Source organism: Pelobates fuscus, chromosome 3 (assembly GCF_036172605.1).
Source record: "Pelobates fuscus isolate aPelFus1 chromosome 3, aPelFus1.pri, whole genome shotgun sequence".
Classification (NCBI taxonomy): domain Eukaryota; kingdom Metazoa; phylum Chordata; class Amphibia; order Anura; family Pelobatidae; genus Pelobates; species Pelobates fuscus.
The window spans coordinates 215,587,159-215,608,571 of NC_086319.1; the positions used below are offsets into that span (position 1 = coordinate 215,587,159).

Below are 21,413 nucleotides of genomic sequence, written 5' to 3' on the forward strand. Positions count from 1 at the left end.
AGATGTACCAATACATTTTTCAGTGATTTCAAACTAAACCATAAAATGCATGTGTATCTAAAGCTATGTACCATTAACTAAATGCTAATTACTCACCAACTACTCCTACAACTCCACTAACGTGTCTACTCTGCGCAGAATGGTCATAAATGCAGATACTGCCCTGTCATGGTTGCCATGGTAATAATTTTGAAGGCACACATTATTTAAAAAGTTATCCAAGAGTTGCTACTTGGCTACCACTGCTATAAAACATGACAGGCTTATAAACAATCCACCAACATCTATCTACATGGTGGGCAAAAGTTCAGAGTAGGATTTGAGGAGTCAGTAATTATTTTATTAATTAACCAATTTTAAAGATATTACATACAATGAATGCTTAACATACCGTACATTTGTTTTACTAGGTATGGAAGATGACCTCTTTTAAATGAGCTCCATTTGCTGCCTCACAAAGTCCTGCGCTTTCACTTGCATTGTTCATAACATTAAAGTTTGAGGCTCTGGAGCTCAAATTTCTTCCCGATAGCTTCCTGCACATTTACCGTGCACCAGACAGTGCGTTTGATAGGGTGCAATTGGCACTGATAAAATATCTGCTACCTGAATGGGGCATCAGTAGACGTTTTTAGTTGCATGCAGGGAAATCTAGTTTGGAAACCTGGCAATAACTAATACCCCCTATTAAACGCTGGTTGTTATTAGGGACAGCCTACGGCTGCAATTATCCAACAAGGCTGGAAACTAGCTCATTGTTTGTAAGAAGTACAGGTTTACCATATACAGTATCTTTAAACAGAATGAGTTATAATTTAAAAACTGTTGTTCACTTTTGTTATCCTTGCACTTGTTTCATGTTCCACTTGTATCCCAAAAAGCATGGGCCAAGATTTATAGGAGGATTTGACAGGTGAATAACTTATTGGTTACAAGTTTAATTTTTGTTGTTGTTGCAGATACATATTATAATGGAGTCTTGGGAGATTCATCATGGGTAGATGGAACAGCAAATCAGTCAGAGTAAACAATGCATTTATTCATCAACTCATCATGTCTGAGAAAGCTCATTTTCATTTAAATGACTTTGTCAACATGCAAAACTGTCATTCCTGGGGTACAGAAAAAACACAGATATTTTATCAGGGCCAATTGCACCCTATCAAACGCACTGTCTGGTGCACGGTAAATGTGCAGGAAGCTATCGGGAAGAAATTTGAGCTCTAGAGCCTCAAACTTTAACTAATGTTATGAACAATCAGGGCCGGTGCAAGGACTTCTGTCTACACAGGCGAAGACACATTTTGCTGCCCCCAAAATTTATCTTCACCTGTCTGTCTAATATTACCACTTTTGCCCTTCTTACCCATTTTTTTGCCCCTTTTGTGCAGTTTACTACCTTTTTCTCTTGTTTTCCCTTTTTGTATATTGTATCCCCTGTCTGGCATTCTTTTTTATGTGTTTTGTGTCTTCTTCCCACTTTTCTTTACCCCCTTGCGTCACACACTCACTCGCTCATACACATACACAAACTGACCGTTACACACATACTGCTTACACACACACACACACACACACTGCTTATACACACACACACACACACACAGTCTCTTACACACTTGCACTGCTTATACACACTCACTGGCTCTGACACACACACACTGACCATTACACACACACAGTCTCTTACACACTTGTGCTGCTTATATACACTCACTGGCTCTAACAGACACACACACACTGCTTACACACACACACACACACACACACACTGCGTATGCACACTCACTGGCTCTAACAGACACACACTAACTCTTACACACACTGCTAATACACACTCACTGGCTGTAACACACAGTCTCTCACACACACACACTAACTCTTATACACACAGACACACACACTAACTCTTACACAGACACACACTGGCTCTAACACACACTAACACATACTAACTCTTACACACACACACACTGGCTCTCACACACACACTAACTCTTACACAGACACACACACTGGCTCTACCACACACACTAACTCTTACACAGACACACACACTGGCTCTAACACACACACACTAACTCTTACACACACTTACTGATTCTTATAGTTGCTTATAGGTCCCGCTGCACTGTTGTAGCTTCCCTCCCCTCTCCACAGCAGTTGGCCGCCGGGATATGATGTCACATATCCCAGCAGCCTGTAGCTTAGGAAGATATTCGCCGCGGTCGCTCCTCGTTGTTCCGCCCCCTTTCCTCGGTGGCTGCAAGTTTCCTTGGCAGATTGCTGCAGAAATTGACCGGCGGGAGCGGAGTTCTCTGTGCTCCTGCCGGTCACTCGGACATTTTTGCGCCCCTCGGGTCCGTGCGCCCTAAGGCGGCCGATTGTGCCGCCTTATGGTAGCGCCGGCCCTGTGAACAATGCAAGTGAAAGAGCAGGACTTTGTGAGGCAGCAAATGGAGCTCATTTAAAAGAGGTCATCTTCCATACCTAGTAAAACAAATGTACGGTATGTTAAGCATTCATTGTATGTAATATCATTAAAATTGGTTAATTAATAAAATAATTACTGACTCCTCAAATCCTACTCTGAACTTTTGTCCACCATGTAGATAGATGTTGGTGGATTGTTTATAAGCCTGTCATGTTTTATAGCAATGTATAACAACAAGCATCCTTCTACGCTTCAATCAATGACAAAAGCTCAACATGTGAGGGGCTTCCCGCTATATATTTTCTCACACTTTGCAAAGATTCTTTTACAGGGAAACTATCACTATTCTAGAATTCACACCATAGAATTAGACATTGAAAATCACCTAAAATGTGTGTCAAACCTCTTTTTAATGAGATGCTCAGTTTTCTTTTAAATTGATATTAAATATATAGCAAAATGACATCACAAAGACAACGTCAGGGCAAATTTTACAAATGTGCCGGAGAAATAGAAATATTGTTTTATTTCCCCTTTTCTCTGTATGATTTCTGTATGTTGCCTGCAAAATATAAAGTAGGGTGACGATTGACAGATCTAAGACGGAGACACCCAGTTGCTGGATAAAAAGTAATGTGGATTCCTACATTTCAATACATTTTTCATAGATCATAAATACATTTTTGCTAAATATAGCTATAAATCAGCAAACTCTTTAACCCCCTTAAGGACACATGACATGTGTGACATGTCATGATTCCCTTTTATTCTAGAAATTTGGTCCTTAAGGGGTTAAAAAGCTGGGAAATAACAGTTCTCCTTTAAGATGAACCAAAACAGAAATTAGTTGGGTGCTGTATAAAAGTACAGTGCACAGCCTTGCTGCCTTGCCTTGATGGGAGTTGGTAGAGCTCAAATTGGGCAGTAACTATATATATATATATATATATATATATATATATATATATATATATATATATATATATATATATACATACACAGTCAGGTCCATAAATATTGCGACATCGACACAATTCTAATCTTTTTGGCTCTATACACCAACAAACAATATGTGCTTTAACTGCAGACTTTCAGCTTTAATTTGAGGGTATTTACATCCAAATCAGGTGAACGGTGTAGGAATTACAACATTTTGTATATGTGCCTCCCACTTTTTAAGGGACCAAAAGTAATGGGACAGATTAACAGTCATAAATCAAACTTTTACTTTTTAATACATGGTTGCAAATCCTTTGCAGTCAATTACAGGCTGAAGTCTGGAACGCATAGTCATCACCAGACGCTGGGTTTCATCCCTGGTGATGCTCTGCCAGGCCTCTACTGCAACTGTCTTCAGTTCCTGCTTGTTCTTGGGGCATTTTCCCTTCCGTTTTGTCTTCATCAAGTGAAATGCATGCTCAATCAGATTCAGGTCAGGTGATTGACTTGGCCATTGCATAACATTCCACTTCTTTCCCTTAAAAAACTCTTTGGTTGCTTTTGCAGTATGCTTCAGGTCATTGTCCATCTGCACTGTGAAGCGCCATACAATGAGTTCTGAAGCATTTGGCTGAATATGAGCAGATAATATTGCCCGAAACACTTCAGAATTCATCCTGCTGCTTTTGTCAGCAGTCACATCATCAATAAATACAAGAGAACCAGTTCCATTGGCAGCCATACATGCCCACACCATGAGACTACCACCACCATGCTTCACTGATGAGGTGGTATGATTTGGATCATGAACAGTTCCTTTCCTTATCCATACTCTTCTCCATCACTCTGGTACAAGTTGATCTTAGTCTCATCTGTCCATAGGATGTTGTTCCAGAACTGTGAAGGCTTTTTTAGATGTTATTTGGCAAACTCTAATCTGGCCTTCCTGTTTTTGAGGCTCACCAATGGTTTACATCTTGTGGTGAACCCTCTGTATTCACTCTCGTGAAGTCTTCTCTTGAATGTTGTCTTTGACACACATACACCTACCTCCTGGAGAGTGTTCTTGATCTGGCCAACTGTTGTTAAGGGAAATAATTCTTTGGTCATCCACCACAGTTGTTTTCTGTGGTCTTCCGGGTCTTTTGGTGTTGCTGAGCCCACCGGTGTGTTCTTTCTTTTTAAGGATGTTCCAAAAAGTTGATTTGGCCACACCAAATGTTTTTGCTCTCTCTGATGGGTTTGTTTTGTTTTTTCAGCCTAATGATGGCTTGCTTCACTGATAGTGAAAACTCTTTGGATCTCATATTGAGAGTTGACAGCAACATATTCCAAATGCAAATAGCACACTTGAAATGAACTCTGGACCTTTTATCTGCTCCTTGTAAATGGGATAATGAGGGAATAACACACACCTGGCCATGGAACAGCTGAGCAGCCAATTGTCCCATTACTTTTGGTCCCTTGAAAAGTGGGAGGCACATATACCAACTGTTGTACTTCCTACACCGTTCACCTGATTTGGATGTAAATACCCTCAAATTAAAGCTGAAAGTCTGCAGTTAAAGCCAGGCCCGGACTGGCCATCGGGCACACCGGGCAAATGCCCGGTGGGCCGCGATGGCCGTGGGGCCGAGGCCGGCAGGGGAAGGTCCCAGGACTTCCCCTGCCGGTTTATGCAGGGCCGGCACTATCCGAGCGCCGGCCCCGCTATATTCCATGTCGGGCCGGTGGGGAGATCAAAGATCTCCCTCACCGGCCCACATGCTATCCAATGCGGCCGCCGGCGGGGAGAGAGGGAGGGAGACAGCCTGCACTGAGAGAGGACCTGGCGGAGCTCTAACTTGCAGCTCCGCCGGGTTCCTCTCGCGAGATCCGGAGCGTTGCCATGGCAACGACCGGATCTCGCGAGAGTGAGCTCTAGCCCGCAGGCTAGAGTTCACTCACCACGAGGACCACCAGGGAACACTGCCACTCTGCCTCCCAGTCCCAGGAACCAGTCCCCCCCTCCCAGGCTAAAGGTAAGAAGGGAGGGGGGGACATAATGCCTGTTATTTTATTTGTTTACCCCCCTACACACAAAATCCATTCTAACATTTATACATCACTCACACCCATCACACTCAGCACTCTCACACCCATCACTCACACCCATCACACTCAGCACTCACACCCATCACACTCAGCACTCACACCCACATCACACTCAGCACTCACACCCACATCACACTCAGCACTCACACCCACATCACACTCAGCACTCTCACACCCACATCACACTCAGCACTCTCACACCCATCACACTCAGCACTCTCACACCCATCACACTCAGCACTCTCACACCCATCACTCTCACACCCATCACACCCAGCACTCTCACACCCATCACACCCAGCACTCTCACACCCATCACACCCAGCACTCTCACACCCATCACTCTCACACCCATCACACTCAGCACTCTCACACCCATCACACTCAGCACTCTCACACCCATCACACTCAGCACTCTCACACCCATCACACTCAGCACTCTCACACCCAGCACTCTCACACCCATCACACCCAGCACTCTCACACCCATCACACCCAGCACTCTCACACCCATCACACTCAGCACTCTCACACCCATCACACTCACACCCATCACACTCACACCCATCACACTCACACCCATCACACTCACACCCCTCACCCCCAGCACTCTCACCCCCAGCACTCTCACCCCCAGCACTCTCACCCACAGCACTCTCACCCACAGCATACACAGCACTCTCACACCCATCACACACAGCACTCTCACACCCATCACACACAGCACTCTCACACCCATCACACTCAGCACTCTCACACCCATCACTCTCACACCCATCACACTCAGCACTCTCACACCCATCACACTCAGCACTCTCACACCCATCACACTCAGCACTCACACCCATCACACTCACACCCATCACCCCCAGCACTCTCACCCCCAGCACTCTCACCCCCAGCACTCTCACCCACAGCACTCTCACACCCATCACACACAGCACTCTCACACCCATCACACACAGCACTCTCACCCACATCATACACAGCACTCTCACACCCATCACACACAGCACTCTCACACCCATCACACACAGCACTCTCACACCCATCACACACAGCACTCTTACACACATCACACACAGTACTCTTACACACATCACACACAGTACTCTTACACACATCACACTCAGCACTCGCACATTCAGCACTCGCACATTCAGCACTCTCACACACAGCACTCTCACACACAGCACTATCACACTCGGCACTCTCACACCCATCACACACAGCACTCTCACACCCATCACACACAGCACTCTCACACCCATCACACACAGCACTCACACCCATCACACTCAGCACTCACTCAGCACTCTCACCCACATAACACACAGCACTCTCACAACTATCACACACAGCACTCTCACACACAGCACTCTCACACACAGCACTCTCACACACAGCACTCTCACACACAGCACTCTCTAACCCATCACACACAGCACTCTCTAACCCATCACACACAGTACTCTCACACCCATCACACAAAGCATTCTCACACACATCACTCTCACACACATCATACACAGCACTCTCACACACAGCACTCTCTAACTCATCACACACAGCACTCTCACACACATCGTACACAGTACTCTTACACACATCACACTCAGCACTCTCACACACAGCACTATCACACTCAGCACTCTCACACTCATCATACACAGCACTATCATACACAGCACTCTCACACACATTACAAACAGCACTGTCACACACAGCACTCTCACACACCACATTCTTACACACATCACACACAGCATTCTCACACACACCACTTACCGCACCCTCACATACCACTTACCGCACCCTCACATACCGCACCCTCACACACAGCACCCCTCACACACAGCACCCCTCACACACAGCATCCATCACGCACACATACTGCACCCCTCACATACACACAGAACCCCCCAACACACTGCACCACACACATACACAATAGTTCCAAACACACACATATACATACATACACACACACACACACACATACTGCACCCCTAAACACATTACATTCCAGACACACACTAGATCCCTTACCCAACTCTGGATCATCTACACACATATAAACACTAGATCCCTATATACACTCTGAATCCGTTATAAACACACACTCACTAGATCTCCTACACATTCTGGGTCCTTCAAACACACACTAGACTCCTATACACATACACACACACACACACACACACACACTACACTCTTAACATATACACTCTGAATCCCCTATACACACACACACACACACACACACACACTAGATTCCTTGTAAGCAAACACATAATACACCCCTAAACACACACTTTCTACAAACACTACATCACCTATACACACACTCTATAGCCTGTTTGCACACATGCTACATCCCCTTTACATACATTCTCTACAGCCCCTAGCCACATATGCATCACATTACAACACAGGCACAACATGTCTAAAACTAACCTTATTACACAATACCACACCACAATCAGCTCACTCTACACACACGCAATACCACAAGCAGACTCCAAACACATGCACAATACTCTTTCCTGGCATTTTTGTCTCCTGGTATCCAGTTATAGAGACACCAGAGACAAGTTGCAAGGAAACACAGTGCAAGCATGTTATTACATTTGCTTGCACTGTGCAGAACAAATACAGTTTTTTTTTCTCATGCTAGAGCTCTTCAGAGCTCTGCGCATGGTCTGCCCTGGAAGTGCATTGAACCAACATGCTCACTTTGAGAGGGGGCGTGCTTGTCATTAGTGATGCCAAAACACACCTCCTCTGACCCGCCCCCTTCTTAGTGGGCCGCTGGGATAAAAAAATGCCCGGGACGAATTTTTCTCCCAGTCCGGCCCTGGTTAAAGCACATCATTTTCATTTCAAATCCATTGTGGTGGTGTTTGGAGCTAAAAAGATTAAATTGTGTTGATGTCCCAATATTTATGGACCTGACTGTATACATATATATATAAAAAAAAGAGTTAAGATGCAAATACATGATCATAATGTAAAGAATTAGGACAACAACATAAAATAATTTAGTAATACATGTATTTGGCACAATAAACAAACTGGGTAAATGAACCAAAGCGAGCCTACAATTATTAGAATGAATCCCTCATCCCATGTTCTTGTTTTGCTCATCTTTTAAGCTGTTGCAGTGGACAATGAGTGTTGTGCATTCTATTTGATTCCTCTGTTCTGATTATATGTTTGTCCGTATTGGCAGCATCTGATCTAATCATATTGAACTAATTTCATTTTTATGTACATCAGACAAAACACCATGGAGTGAAACTGGTTTGGAATAGTAATTATGGTGATCAAAGTAGGTCTGTTAAAGGAACACAACAAATACGTATTCCTAGAGCTGTTGTGCTCTAGATGACCATGCTCTCGCTGCCAGTGTTAAAAAGGTAGTTTTATGTACATTTTCTTCCTCATAGCGCTGGTCTCACACATTCTGCTCCACCTCTTTGGCTGAGATCCCTGAGATTCCCACAGGGATGCATTGGAAGGCTAGTGCACATATGTGGCAAAATGCCGCACTGTGCCAATCAGATGGCCAATCTGAAACCAACTGATAGAAATAGTGGAGTGTTTCTGCAATTTAATTTACAAGAGGTTACAGAAAAGATTAACATTATCACAACCATTGCAAGGCATCTGCCAGGAAGAGGTGAAATATGCAATCCTAGGACATGGGTTATGTTATCACAATATGTTCCTTTCTTTACTATAACAGATAGTAAAAGTAGAGCTGATTCAGGGAATTGATGGTCAAATGTGTTTGCTGACATGTAATGCTAGATAAATCACTGCGCTAACAGCAAATTGATATGGGAATTTCAAGTAGCATGAGTCATCAAAGACAGTATGTCTTCATTTCAATAGTGAATTCTGGAACAACAGTAAATTGTGATAATGCTGATATAATTTATAGTGATAGGGACTTCCCTCAAAAGACAAAAGGTTTTTATGTTAAAATGAGAATTCAAAGTAAATGTCAAATTAAATGGTCACTCCATTTTTATATAATAATAAATAAATAAATCAATAACTGTTTAGGAGATATAAGCAAGAATTTATTTAGAAACATAGAAACAGAGAATATGCCAGCAGATAAGAACCATTCGGCCCATCTAGTCTGCCCAATTTTCTAAATACTTTCATTAGTGCCTGGCCTTATCTTATAGTTAGGATAGCCTTATGCCTATCCCACGCATGCTTAACCCCTTAAGGACACATGACATGTGTGACATGTCACGATTCCTTTTTATTCCAGAAGTTTGGTCCTTAAGGGGTTAAACTCCTTTACTGTGTTAACATCTACCACTTCAGCTGGAAGGCTATTCCATGCATCCACTACCCTCTCAGTAAAGTAATACTTCCTGATATTATTTTTAAACCTTTGTCCCTCTTATTTTAGACTATGTCCTCTTGTTGTGGTAGTTTTTCTTCTTTTAAATATAGTCTCCTCCTTTACCGTGTTGATTCCCATTATGTATTTAAATGTTTCTATCATATCCCCCATGTCTCATCTTACCTCCAAGCTATACATGTTAAGTTCCTTTAACCTTTCCTGGTAAGTTTTATCCTGCAATCCATGAACCAGTTTAGTAGCCCTTCTCTGAACTCTCTCTAAAGTATCAATATCCTTCTGGAGATACGGTATCCAGTACTGCGTACAATACTCCAAGTGAGGTCTCACTAGTGTTCTGTACAATGGCAGGAGCACTTCCCTCTTTCTACTGCTAATACATCTCCCTATACAACCAAGAATTCTGCTAGCATTTCCTGCTGCTCTATTACATTGTCTGCCTACCTTTAAGTTATCAGAAATAATCACCCCTAAATCCCTTTCCTCAGATGTTGAGGTTAGGACTCTACCAAATATTCTGTACTCTGCCCTTGAGTTTTTACGTCCAAGATGCATTATCTTGCACTTATCCACATTAAATGTCAGTTGCCACAACTCTGACCATTTTCCTAGTTTTCCTAAATCATTTGCCATTTGGCTTATCCCTCCTGGAACATCAACCCTGTTACATATCTTAGAATCATCAGCAAAAAGACATACCACCTTACCATCAAGACCTTCTGCACAGTGGCGTACATACTGGGGTCGCAGGGGTCGTGGCTGCGACCGGGCCCGGCCCACCAGGGGGCCCGGCCGCCCTGCGACCCAGGTATGTATGTCACTGGGCCAGCATCTTCTCCTGGGGGGCCCAGGAGCCGGCCACCTCAGGGCCCCCCGAGGCTGGACCTGCTGTCACCCGGCTGGCCGGTCCTGCGGGCGCGTGAGGGAGCACTGTCTCCTGAGTGCTTCCTCTTAAGCTCCCTCGCGCACCGCACTGATACCGGAGCCGGAAGATGACGTCATCTTCCGGCTCCGGCATCAGTACGCGACGCGCGAGGGAGCTGAAGAGGAAGCACCCAGGAGACAGTGCTCCCTCGCGCGCCCGCAGGACAGGCCAGCCGGGTGACAGCAGGGCCAGCAACACCACTGGACCCCAGGGAATCCCCTCAGTTCTCCCACAGGTAAGGAGGCTGGGGGGATTAAAAAAAAAAATGTTCGTGTGTGTGAGTGTGTTTGAGTGTGTGTTAGAGTGTGTGTTAGTGTTAGAGTGTGTGTTAGTGTTAGAGTGTGTGTTAGTGTTAGAGTGTGTGTTAGTGTTAGAGTGTGTGTTAGTGTTAGAGTGTGTGTTAGAGTGTGAGTGTGTGTGTGTGTATGTATGTTAATGTGTGAGTGTGTGTTAGTGAGTGTTAGTGTGTGTGTCTGTTACTGAGTATGTTTGTGTGCGTCTGTTAGTGAGTGTGTATGTATGTCTGTCACTGAGTGTGTGTCTGTCAGTAAATGTGTGCGTCTGTTCATGAGAGTGTGTGTGTGTGTGTGTGTCTTAAGCACTTACCTTTCTCCAGCGCTGGACTCCCTTGGCGCTGGGAATCTCTCCACTCCGATCCGCCTCTCAGCTCCGAATGCGCATGCGTGGCAAGAGCCACGTGCGCATTCAAACCGCCCATAGGAAAGCATTACTCAATGCTTTCCTATGGACGTTCAGCGTCTTCTCACTGTGATTTTCACAGTGAGAATTGCAGAAAATCCTCTAGCGGCTGTCAATGAGACAGCCACTAGAGGCTGGATTAACCCTCAGTGAAACATAGCAGTTTCTCTGAAACTGCTATGTTTTCAGCTGCAGGGTTAAAACTAGAGACCTGGCACCCAGACCACTTCATTGAGCTGATGTGATCTGGGTGTCTGTAGTGGTCCTTTAAGTGTATGTGTTAATGCATGCACTGGCGTACATACCGCGGTTGCACAGGTCGCAGCCCTGCGACCCGGTGCCCACCGCCATGTGTTGCGGCCCCAGCCCGCGCAGAGTAAGCACGCGCGCGGGGGGGGCCACGGATCAGTTTTCGCACCGGGGCCCCATGGGTTGTGTGTACGCCACTGCTTCTGCAATATCACTAATAAAAATATTAGAGAGAATGGGTCCAGGTACAGATCCCTGAGGTACCCCACTGGTGACAAGCCCAAGCTTCGAATATACTCCATTGACTACAACCCTCTGTTGCCTGACACTCAGCCACTGCCTTACCCATTCAACAATATTGGAATCCAAACTTAAAGATTGCAGTTTATTGATAAGCCTTCTATGTGCAACAGTGTCCAAAGCCTTACTGAAATCTAGGTAAGCAATGTCTACTGCACCACCCTGATCTATAATTTTACCCAATCAAAAAAATCAATAAGATTAGTTTGGCATGATCTCCCTGAAGTAAACCCATGTTGTCTCTGATCTTGAAATCCATGTGTTTTTAGATGTTCAACAATCTTATCCTTTAACATGGTTTCCATTACTTTCCTCACTACTGAAGTAAGGCTTACTGGCCTATAGTGCCAACTCCTCCCTACTACCTTTCTTGTGAATGGGCACAACATTTGCTAACTTCTGGGAATATTCCTGTTAACAATGATTGGTTAAATAAATCTGTTAATGGTTTTGCTAGTACACCACAAAGCTCTTTTAATAACTTTGGGTGTATTCCATCAGGTCCCATTGTCTTTACCTTTGACAGTTGAAAAATAACCTCTTCCTCTGTAAACTCCCATTTAACAAATTACTCATTTGTCCTTTTTCCTTCATTTTCATCTGTAAATACTTAACAAAAATATTCAACTGAGGCAGTCAACGAGACCTTTATTCTCTTCTACATCCCTTCCTTCTTTTGTTTTTAATCTAACTAATCCTTTTTTTACTTTCCTTTTCTCATTTATGTATCTAAAAAATGTTTTGTCCCCTTTTTTTTATTGACTGTGCTATTTTCTCTTCTGTGTGTGATTTGGAAGCTCTTAGAATGATCTATAAGGTTAGGCAGAAAGAGGCTCAGAAAGTTATGTCTTCCTCACTCTGGTTTTTTTTTAATAATTACTAAATGCTAACTTTTAGTTTTTTTGCTATTTTGGCCACATCTGAGGAGTACCACAGTGGTTTCTTGAATTTTTTGCTTTTACTGACCAGCCTAATGCAATTTTCTGTTGCCTTCAGCAGTGCAACTTTTAAATAATCCCATTTCTCTAGTTTGTTCGTTTTTTAAACTACCGAACTAGACCAAGCGCAAGCCCTGATTCTCTGGAACTGTTTTGGGCATGGGACCATGCGTGCGGTCAATCAAATTAAAACTTCCAGGAAATTCCTGAACCCCTGAACCGATCTGGGTGATTTTTGGATAGGTTGGTCACCCAGATCGTGCCTATCAGGTGATGTAACATCTGTGGGGGGTTTGTGTGTTTAAAGGGGTTTTTGGGGTTTTGAAAAAATGTATGTTTTATGTGCCTGGAGATAATGGAGTTAAATACAGTACTGACTCAATTATTTCCTAGGGACAGGGGAGGGATTGACCTATTTTTTATGGGAGTGTCCTGAGCGAAATGTAATCGTGTATATGTTTTTTCTGTAGTCTATTCTCAGGTCTAGTGGGGGGTGCCCGTTGCATGGGGACTTGCATATAAGCCCAGTTGTGGCTGCCATTAAACAGATTCGTTTTACCCTTCATGAAGTCTAGGCTCATGTTTCTGGGATTGGAGAGCTATATTCACTCTGAGGATTGCTATAATCACTATACTCCCTTGGATCACAACGATTGCTCTTGTAGGAGCAGCCTGCTTTGCTCTCTGGAATAGGAGAGGTCTACCCACTGGAAGCTGGATCCTGGTCTTGGGTCCAGGATGGGTGCAGGACAGAGAGACCTCAACCAAGCTGCGGCGGTTTGTGAGGTTTATGGTGGTTATGGTGTCCGGTGCTTATGGTACTCAAGGATTACTAGGAAGCAGCGATTGACGGAGGTACCCGGTCGGGGTGCCAGATGGTCCATCACAATTTCTATGTACAATGATTAACAACAGCATTAAAACCATTGCCTAACATCGTGTAAGTCCCCCTTGTGCAGTCAAGACGAGGCATGGACTCCACAACACCTCTGAACATGTATTGTGGTATCTGGCACCAATATTTTAGCAGCTGGTTATTTAAGTTCTGCAAGGTGAGTGGAGCTTCCATGGATCCAATTTGTTTTTCCAGCCCCTTTTTACAGATACTCATTCAGATTGAGGAATTTGGAGGCCAAGGCAACATCATGAACTCAACCCATTCCTGATTAATTTTTGCAGTGTGTCTGGGTGCATTATTCTGCCGGAAGAAGACATTGCCACTAGAGAACACCATTACCATAAAGGGGTACATGTGGCCCGGAACGAACTCTAGGCAGGGAGTTATTGTGTCAAAGTAACATCCACATGAATGCCAGAACACAGCAGAACATTGCCCAAAGTATAACACCTCCACCGGCCTGCCTTTTTTCCATAGTGCATTCTGAAGCCATCTCTTCCCCAGGTAAACGATGATCGTGCACTCGGCGATTCACCTGATGTAAAAGAAGGTTGCCATCTGACCAGGCAACCTTCTTCCATTGCTCCATAGTCCAGTTCTGACATTCATGACCCATTAAAGGTGCTTTCGGTCATCATAGGCATTCTGAGCAGTGTGCAGCCACGCTTCCCTATGCACAGCAAATTGCAATGCACTGTGTGTTCTGACATCTTTCTATCATGGCCTGCATTACATTTTCAGCAGTCTGAGCTACAGTAGCTCTTCTGTGTGATCATACCAGATAATCTAGTGTTTGCTCCCCACTGAGCCTAGGGAGCTTGTGACATGGATTCTGACTCATTGGTTGTCAGACCAATGTTGTTCCTTGCTCTGACCCAATCGTCTAGCCACCATAAGTCAGATCTTTTCGCTAGTGATTTTTTCCTGCTTCTGCACATGAAATTCAGGAACTGTTCATTTGCTGCCTTATGTATCCCCACCTCTTAACAGGTGCCATTGTAACTATATAATCAATGTTATTCACTTCACCTGTCAGTGGTTTTAATGTTGAGCCTCATCAATGTATATGTTCTTGTTTTTTTTGGTTTTTTTTTATGTATGAGGCTGTATGTATGTATATCAGTTTATATATGTCCATGTGTGTATATGAATGTATGTGTACATGCATCATAAGTATGTACACATTTTTTGGGTACGTTTATGAATGTGTACATATACGTGAATGTACGTATATGCATGTAATTTCCCTAAAAAAAATAACGGAAGATCACAGGTGGTGCAGAGGGAGACACAATTTACTTTTACAGTTTGGTGTGGTGGTGTAACCTATTAATGCCTCTGAGAAGGAACAGGGGGGGAAAAAAAAAATCAGAAAATATATACTATGTTTAATAATGGTCACTTGACTTTTCAACCAAATTCAAATATTTATTGTGAATATATACTATATTTAATAAATGTATAGATACATAAATATGGTTACTGTTCCTCCTCTTTTTTCCTCTATTGGTCACTTTTTGTCACTTAATCGGTGAACCAATAGTGTGAAGAAGTGTACTTTCACTGTACTGCAAAATCTAACATACTTTTAATATGTTTATTTTTTCAGTACACTGACTGACCCATTTTTAGGCCCTTCTGGTTCGTCGGATTAATTTTCACACTCTTGATTTGTCTGATTCATCTTCCAGAACCTTTTGTAACTGAGAAAATAAGTAAATTGACGATATTCAGTCATTCTCAAAATGTTTCATTTTTGACATAGTGGATTGGCCAAAACTAATGTTTTTTTGCCATTAACAAGTCTATTATTTACCATGTGATAGATCTAATCAACATGAAGATTTGTAAATTTTATAGGTATTGACACCTCACAACATCAGCATCCCAAGAAGTGGGCCACTGATTTAATGGGAGTTAATGGCAAGGCCAGTGAGTGCATGACAGGCTACCTGCAAATCACGTAGGCCAGGCTATTGAGGACCGGACATACAAGGAGCATTGTTTCAGTGCTTTCTGCCAGATTCTACTGTCCTGAATGCAGCGCAGGCACATCTAATGATATGGGAAGACGGGTCAGGATCTGAAAATTGGAACTGTACCACCAAAATCGGAATGGTTGGGAGGCATGGGTATGGACACGTTATAAATAAATGGCATTTGCCAAATTGCCAAAAGAGTAATGTATGGACTATGTGGAGTATTTTAAGGAATTAAATTGTATATATATATTTGTTAAGCATAGCTTCTTTAATATGATGACATTTAAAGGCTCAATAAATTCTCCAGGGCTATCCCCATGCAGAGGAAAGCAAGTTATTTAGTTTATTTGCTTGATAGTGTTTCATTCGGGCACAGCTAGAGTAAAGGATGCAAATGAGTTTCACCCATAAAATGCCAAATGTTCATACAGTAGATGTCCAAGCATGCATGAGCACTCTCGGGGTTCTTGTGGGAGCCTGGTACTGTTTATATTCGCCAAATTGCATTCCTCAGCCCTGTTAACACTTCATTATATAAAAAAAAAAAACTGGCAGTTCCTGTTTAGAGCCAGAAAAAAACTTTAATCAGACCTAACTTCTAACCGATTTATGCATATTTTTGCATTGCTTTTGAATGAGTACATACATTTTCCCCTTTCAGATAAACATTTATAAATATATATATATATATATATATATATATATATATATATATATATATATATATATATATATATAAATATTATTTATTTATTTTAAGCGTTTAATCTGACTAATAACCATGCAGTAAATCAAGAGCTAGAGTGTGTTCATGAATCCCGATATCCTGCAAATATAGTACACCTCAGAACTGCATACTGGCTTCAGTTTGTCAAACTGTGCACAGCCCTATCAGATTTATGGTGCTTTTATTTAAAAAAAAAAAATCACAATAATATAAAATGGCCACCCCAAGTAAGTAAGCAAGTAAGGGTAGGTCAATAAATGTACTGTTTTTTTTTTTTTTTTAAATTGTAATGTTTTCATTGCAGCAATAATACAAATTATGGTAGTTTTACTTGAACATAACTGTGGCATAACCACTTTACATTAAAACATATGTATTCAAAGTTATTAGTTTTAATGCAACAATGATGTCACACCTTTATAATTGTGTTTAATAGTGATAGAACTTAAAGCAACACTCACCCTCCTTTAATATAGTCAAGGAATGAGACTTCTGTTTCCACTAAAAATGAAAGCAGGGTCACCTAAAATGGGAAAATTAAAAAAAATACAAAAAAAAAACACTTAGAAACTGACAGCACTTGGATAACATTATATACACACATTTCAGCTGGGCTCTCAAATTCCAGTTACTCTTGGGTCACAGCACTAGCTATAATATACAATCCCAAACTATACCTAAAACAAAAAAGCAAACTGCGCACTATCATAAACCCTAGTGTACATAATAAATAACAGCAATGTGTAATCTGTTTTGGGGTTTAGTGTGCATGTTACTTTTTAAGTAAGTGTTTCTTCTCTTTGTGTAAGCAATTATTTCTAGTGTCATTCTTATATTTAGGAAACTCGGAAATGAGATCCACAAATCAATACATCCTGAGGATCAGACTGAAGTACCAACAAAAATCCCAACTTAAAGGAGTATTCAGAATGAAGTGCAGTCATTAAAATATGAAGTGAGAAATGTTAGAAAATAATATTAAAATGAGCAATAAATAGAATTGTAGGGGGTAACCCCTTCAGAAAAATGGAAAAGCAATGATTTTAAGCAGATTAATTCCTTCCCAAACATCCATGTGTATACACTGAAAGGATTTTATTGCTGCAAAACCCCTCTCTTACCATCCTCAATGATACCTTGCAACTCCTCAACTAGGTGAGAGACAGATCTATTAGCCCGAGGTCATGTCAGAGTGTCTATTAAAGAAGGGCTGTAGAGTACATTGTCCTTTTCACTGCACTGAACACAAGTCTGTAAGACTAATTAATACAGTGTGTGGAGTGAGAAGGGAAGGCAAGGCTCCGATAACTCATCAGGGCATATACCCATATTGCAATGCGCTTTTAAATTAAACTATCTTGTTTCAGCCAGGTTTACATCATTACATAGTTGTCTAGGTTGAAAAACGACTAAAGTCCATCAAGTTAAACTGTGAAGCCCATTATTTTAAGCAGTTGTTCCAAAAGAAGGCAACCCACACTCCCCCCGACCCCCATTTGTAGTTATTTCCAGGTATGCCACAAAAAGGGAAAAAATCCTTCTTGACATCATTATGACAATACGATTTCTCCTTGGATCGACAAACTGTTTACATACACAGCAATGATTGCATAAAAGCATCCAAGCCTTTATTTTAAATGTATCTATAGAATCTGATAGCACAACCTGTTTAGGCAGAGAATTCCAGATTCTATTGTTCTTACTATAAATAACCCTTTCCTCAAGTATGCGTACCTTCCAGTCTCTGTGGGTGACCTTGTCTGTTGTATATTCCTGATAATGAATAGGTTCATACATGGTGGTTTGTACTGACCCTTTATATATTTATATACTGTCATCATATCCCATCTGAGGTGTCTTTTCTAAAAAAAAAAAATTAAGCCTTTCCTTATACCTAAATGTTTTCCATAGTTTTGTAGCCCGCCTCTGCACTTTTGCTAGATCTGCAATATCCTTCTTTAAAACTGGTGCCCAAAATTGGACCAAATATTCTAAGTGTGGTCTTGATTTGTAAAGAGATAAATTATATTTGAATCACATTAATCTAAATTCCTTTTTATACACGAGAGCACCTTACTTGCTTTTGAAATGGCAGAGCAGCATTGCATACTTTTGCCTAGTTTTTATCTATTCCCACCAAGTCCTTTTCATTTGAGGTTAACCCTAACTCTACCCCTTTTAATGTATAAGTTACTTGTGGTTTCCTTAGTCCAAAATCTGTAATGAATCTCATCTGACACAGTTTATCAAAATCCCTCTGTATAGAAGTTATATCATGTTCGGACTATATTTTCTTACCTAATTTTGTGTTATCTGCAAACACTGACACATTACTTTCACGGTCTACTTTAAGATAATTTATTAATAGATTAAAAGAGAAAAGTGGACCCAGGACAGAACCCTGAGGGACTCTTGTCCAATTTGAAAATCTTACATTTACAACTACTCTCTGCACTCCATCTTTTAGCCAGTTTTTGATCCAAGAACATGATTTTTCTTCTAAACCAACTGATTTCAGTTTTACTAGTAACCTTTTGTGTGGAACTGTATCTAATGCCTTAGCATTTAGGATTTACTTTATTTGGCATTATGAATATATATTCCCAAACATACCAAGAGATTTTGAAACATATATTTTAACATTTTATACAAACTGTCACGCCAACAGTATACAGAAAGTGTTTTTCATGTGACATTTAAAATGTGACAATTCAAAAAAAAATTCTGTTTTTTAAAAAAATTAGACATGTTAATATTCATGGTACTGTAACATCTACTTTCTACTTTTTTGGGAATGTAATTTTTAAATGGAAAAAAAAAACACTAGGTACCATCGCCTAATTCTAATTACCGTAATTCCCACCTAATTACCGCAATTCCCATCTAAATGTACTCTCCAAATTTATGAGACAGAAGCTACAAACCAAAGACTATTGCCAAACAAATCAACTCTGTGGTCACCTACAACCCAGCTCTTGAGGAAATACAGAAAATTATTAAAACCTATAACCAATGTTAACAGAAGATAAGACTCTGAAAAACATTTTCTCTGAAACACCCATTTTGGCCTTCAGACAACCACCAAACCTCTAACAAAAATGAATCAACAGGAAGCTGCCCACTGATGGGAAGAATAAAGCAAACGGGACCAATCAAGGCAAAAAACCTCACTGCAAACTGTGTAAGCATATATGCACAGACAACACAGCCACATACAACAATAAAACCTAAAGAATTAAAGGATCATACTCCTGCACATCCAGCAATGTCGTATACATGATTCAATGCACCAAAGGCCACCAAGGATGCTACATTGCGAAACCACCGAGCAATTAAATAGCAGAATGAATATGCACAGACACTCCATTAAACACCACAAATAAGAATCATACTGCACTCCTGTGGGACACCACTTTACCCAGCCTGGCCACTCAATGAAGGACCTAAAAATCTACGTACTGAAAGGGGGTTTTAAAAATACCCATGAAAGAAAACCTTTTGAAGCCAGAATGATCAAATTGTTTAACAGCAAGAATAGAGGACTAAATATGGATTTGAGTTTCCTGTCCCACTACCAACACTTTACATGAACACTCCCCCACATTATCTTACTGCTCTGTCATATGTATCAACATTTTAAAACGCATTCCAATATGCTTATTCTATCAATATACAAAGTACCATGTGTAGACGTATGCTTTCCCATACTCTCATGCATGTATGCTTATATATGTGTGACTGTGCATTTATATGTGTTATTTGAGTTAATGTGCATGTATGTATATGTATATGTATATGTGTTATTATTATTACCATTTATATATCGCAAACAGATTCTGTAGCGCTTTACAGTATTATGAGATGGGAGATTTAACTATAAATAGGACAATTACAAGAAAACTTACAGGAACGATAGGTTGAAGAGGACCCTGCTCAAACGAGCTTACAGTCTATGGGAGGTGGGGTATAAAACACATTAGGACAGGAAATATCAGTCAAATAAGGTGGAAATGAAGCAGAGCTGGAGGAGAAAGTAAAGTGCTGCCCTATAGGAGAGAGCAAGAGGCAGGTATGTAAGGTAGAGGGTTACTCTGGGAGGCCATAAGCTTTCCTAAAGAGATGGGTTTTAAGGCACTTCTTAAAAGATGCAAGACTAGGGGAGAGTATGATGGGGGTAGGCAGGCTTTTCCATAGGAAGGGAGCCACCTGCAAGAAATCCTGCAAGTGCGAGTTGGTCGTACGAGTGCGAGCAGCGGACAGGAGAAGGTAACGGGCAGAGCAGAGGGACCGAGGAGGGGCAAAACTATCGATCTGTGAGGAGCTATAAGAGGGGCTAGAATTGTTCAGTGCTTTATATGTATGGGATAGCACTTGTGTTCATGTTTTTTCATCAGGGCTGTATTTACCACAAGGCAAAAAACAAGGCATTGGCCTAGGGTGGCACTTTCAGGGGGGCGCCAAAAAACACCACCCCAAGCTCCCAGGCAAATGACTTGTTTGCCTCATGTTCGGGCTGTCCACCTTAAGGCCTCCTGAGGTGTTAAGCTACTTATATTCTAGACAGGTGGCAAGGGTGCGCTGTCCTCTGTTCCTCTTGCTCTCTCCCACACCCTTATCCTTGCCCTGTCAGTGTGTATCTGTCAGTGAGCGAAAGTGCGTATATGTCATTTTATGTGTATCTGAGAGCGTGTCTGTCAGTGAGTGGGTGTGTCAGTGTGTGTTGCTTAAACAGTTTGGTTGCCAATGACTCATTGAGTGTTTATCAGTGCATGTATCAATGAAGGCCTGTGTCTGTCAGACAAAAAAGTGGCCCCCCCTGGGGGGGGGGAGGGGGGAATTTAGAT

General features: G+C 41.8%; 1 protein-coding gene across 1 annotated transcript in view; it reads right to left on the reverse strand.

The window, feature by feature from the left end:
* The window catches only part of CPNE8 (copine 8), a 292,084-nt gene that overhangs the window by 83,455 nt on the left and 187,216 nt on the right, over positions 1–21,413 (reverse strand). Inside the window, exon 13 of the mRNA XM_063448068.1 lies at positions 17,031–17,092. Within this exon, the coding sequence (XP_063304138.1) occupies positions 17,031–17,092 (62 nt within the window). The remainder of the gene's footprint in view (positions 1–17,030; positions 17,093–21,413) is intronic.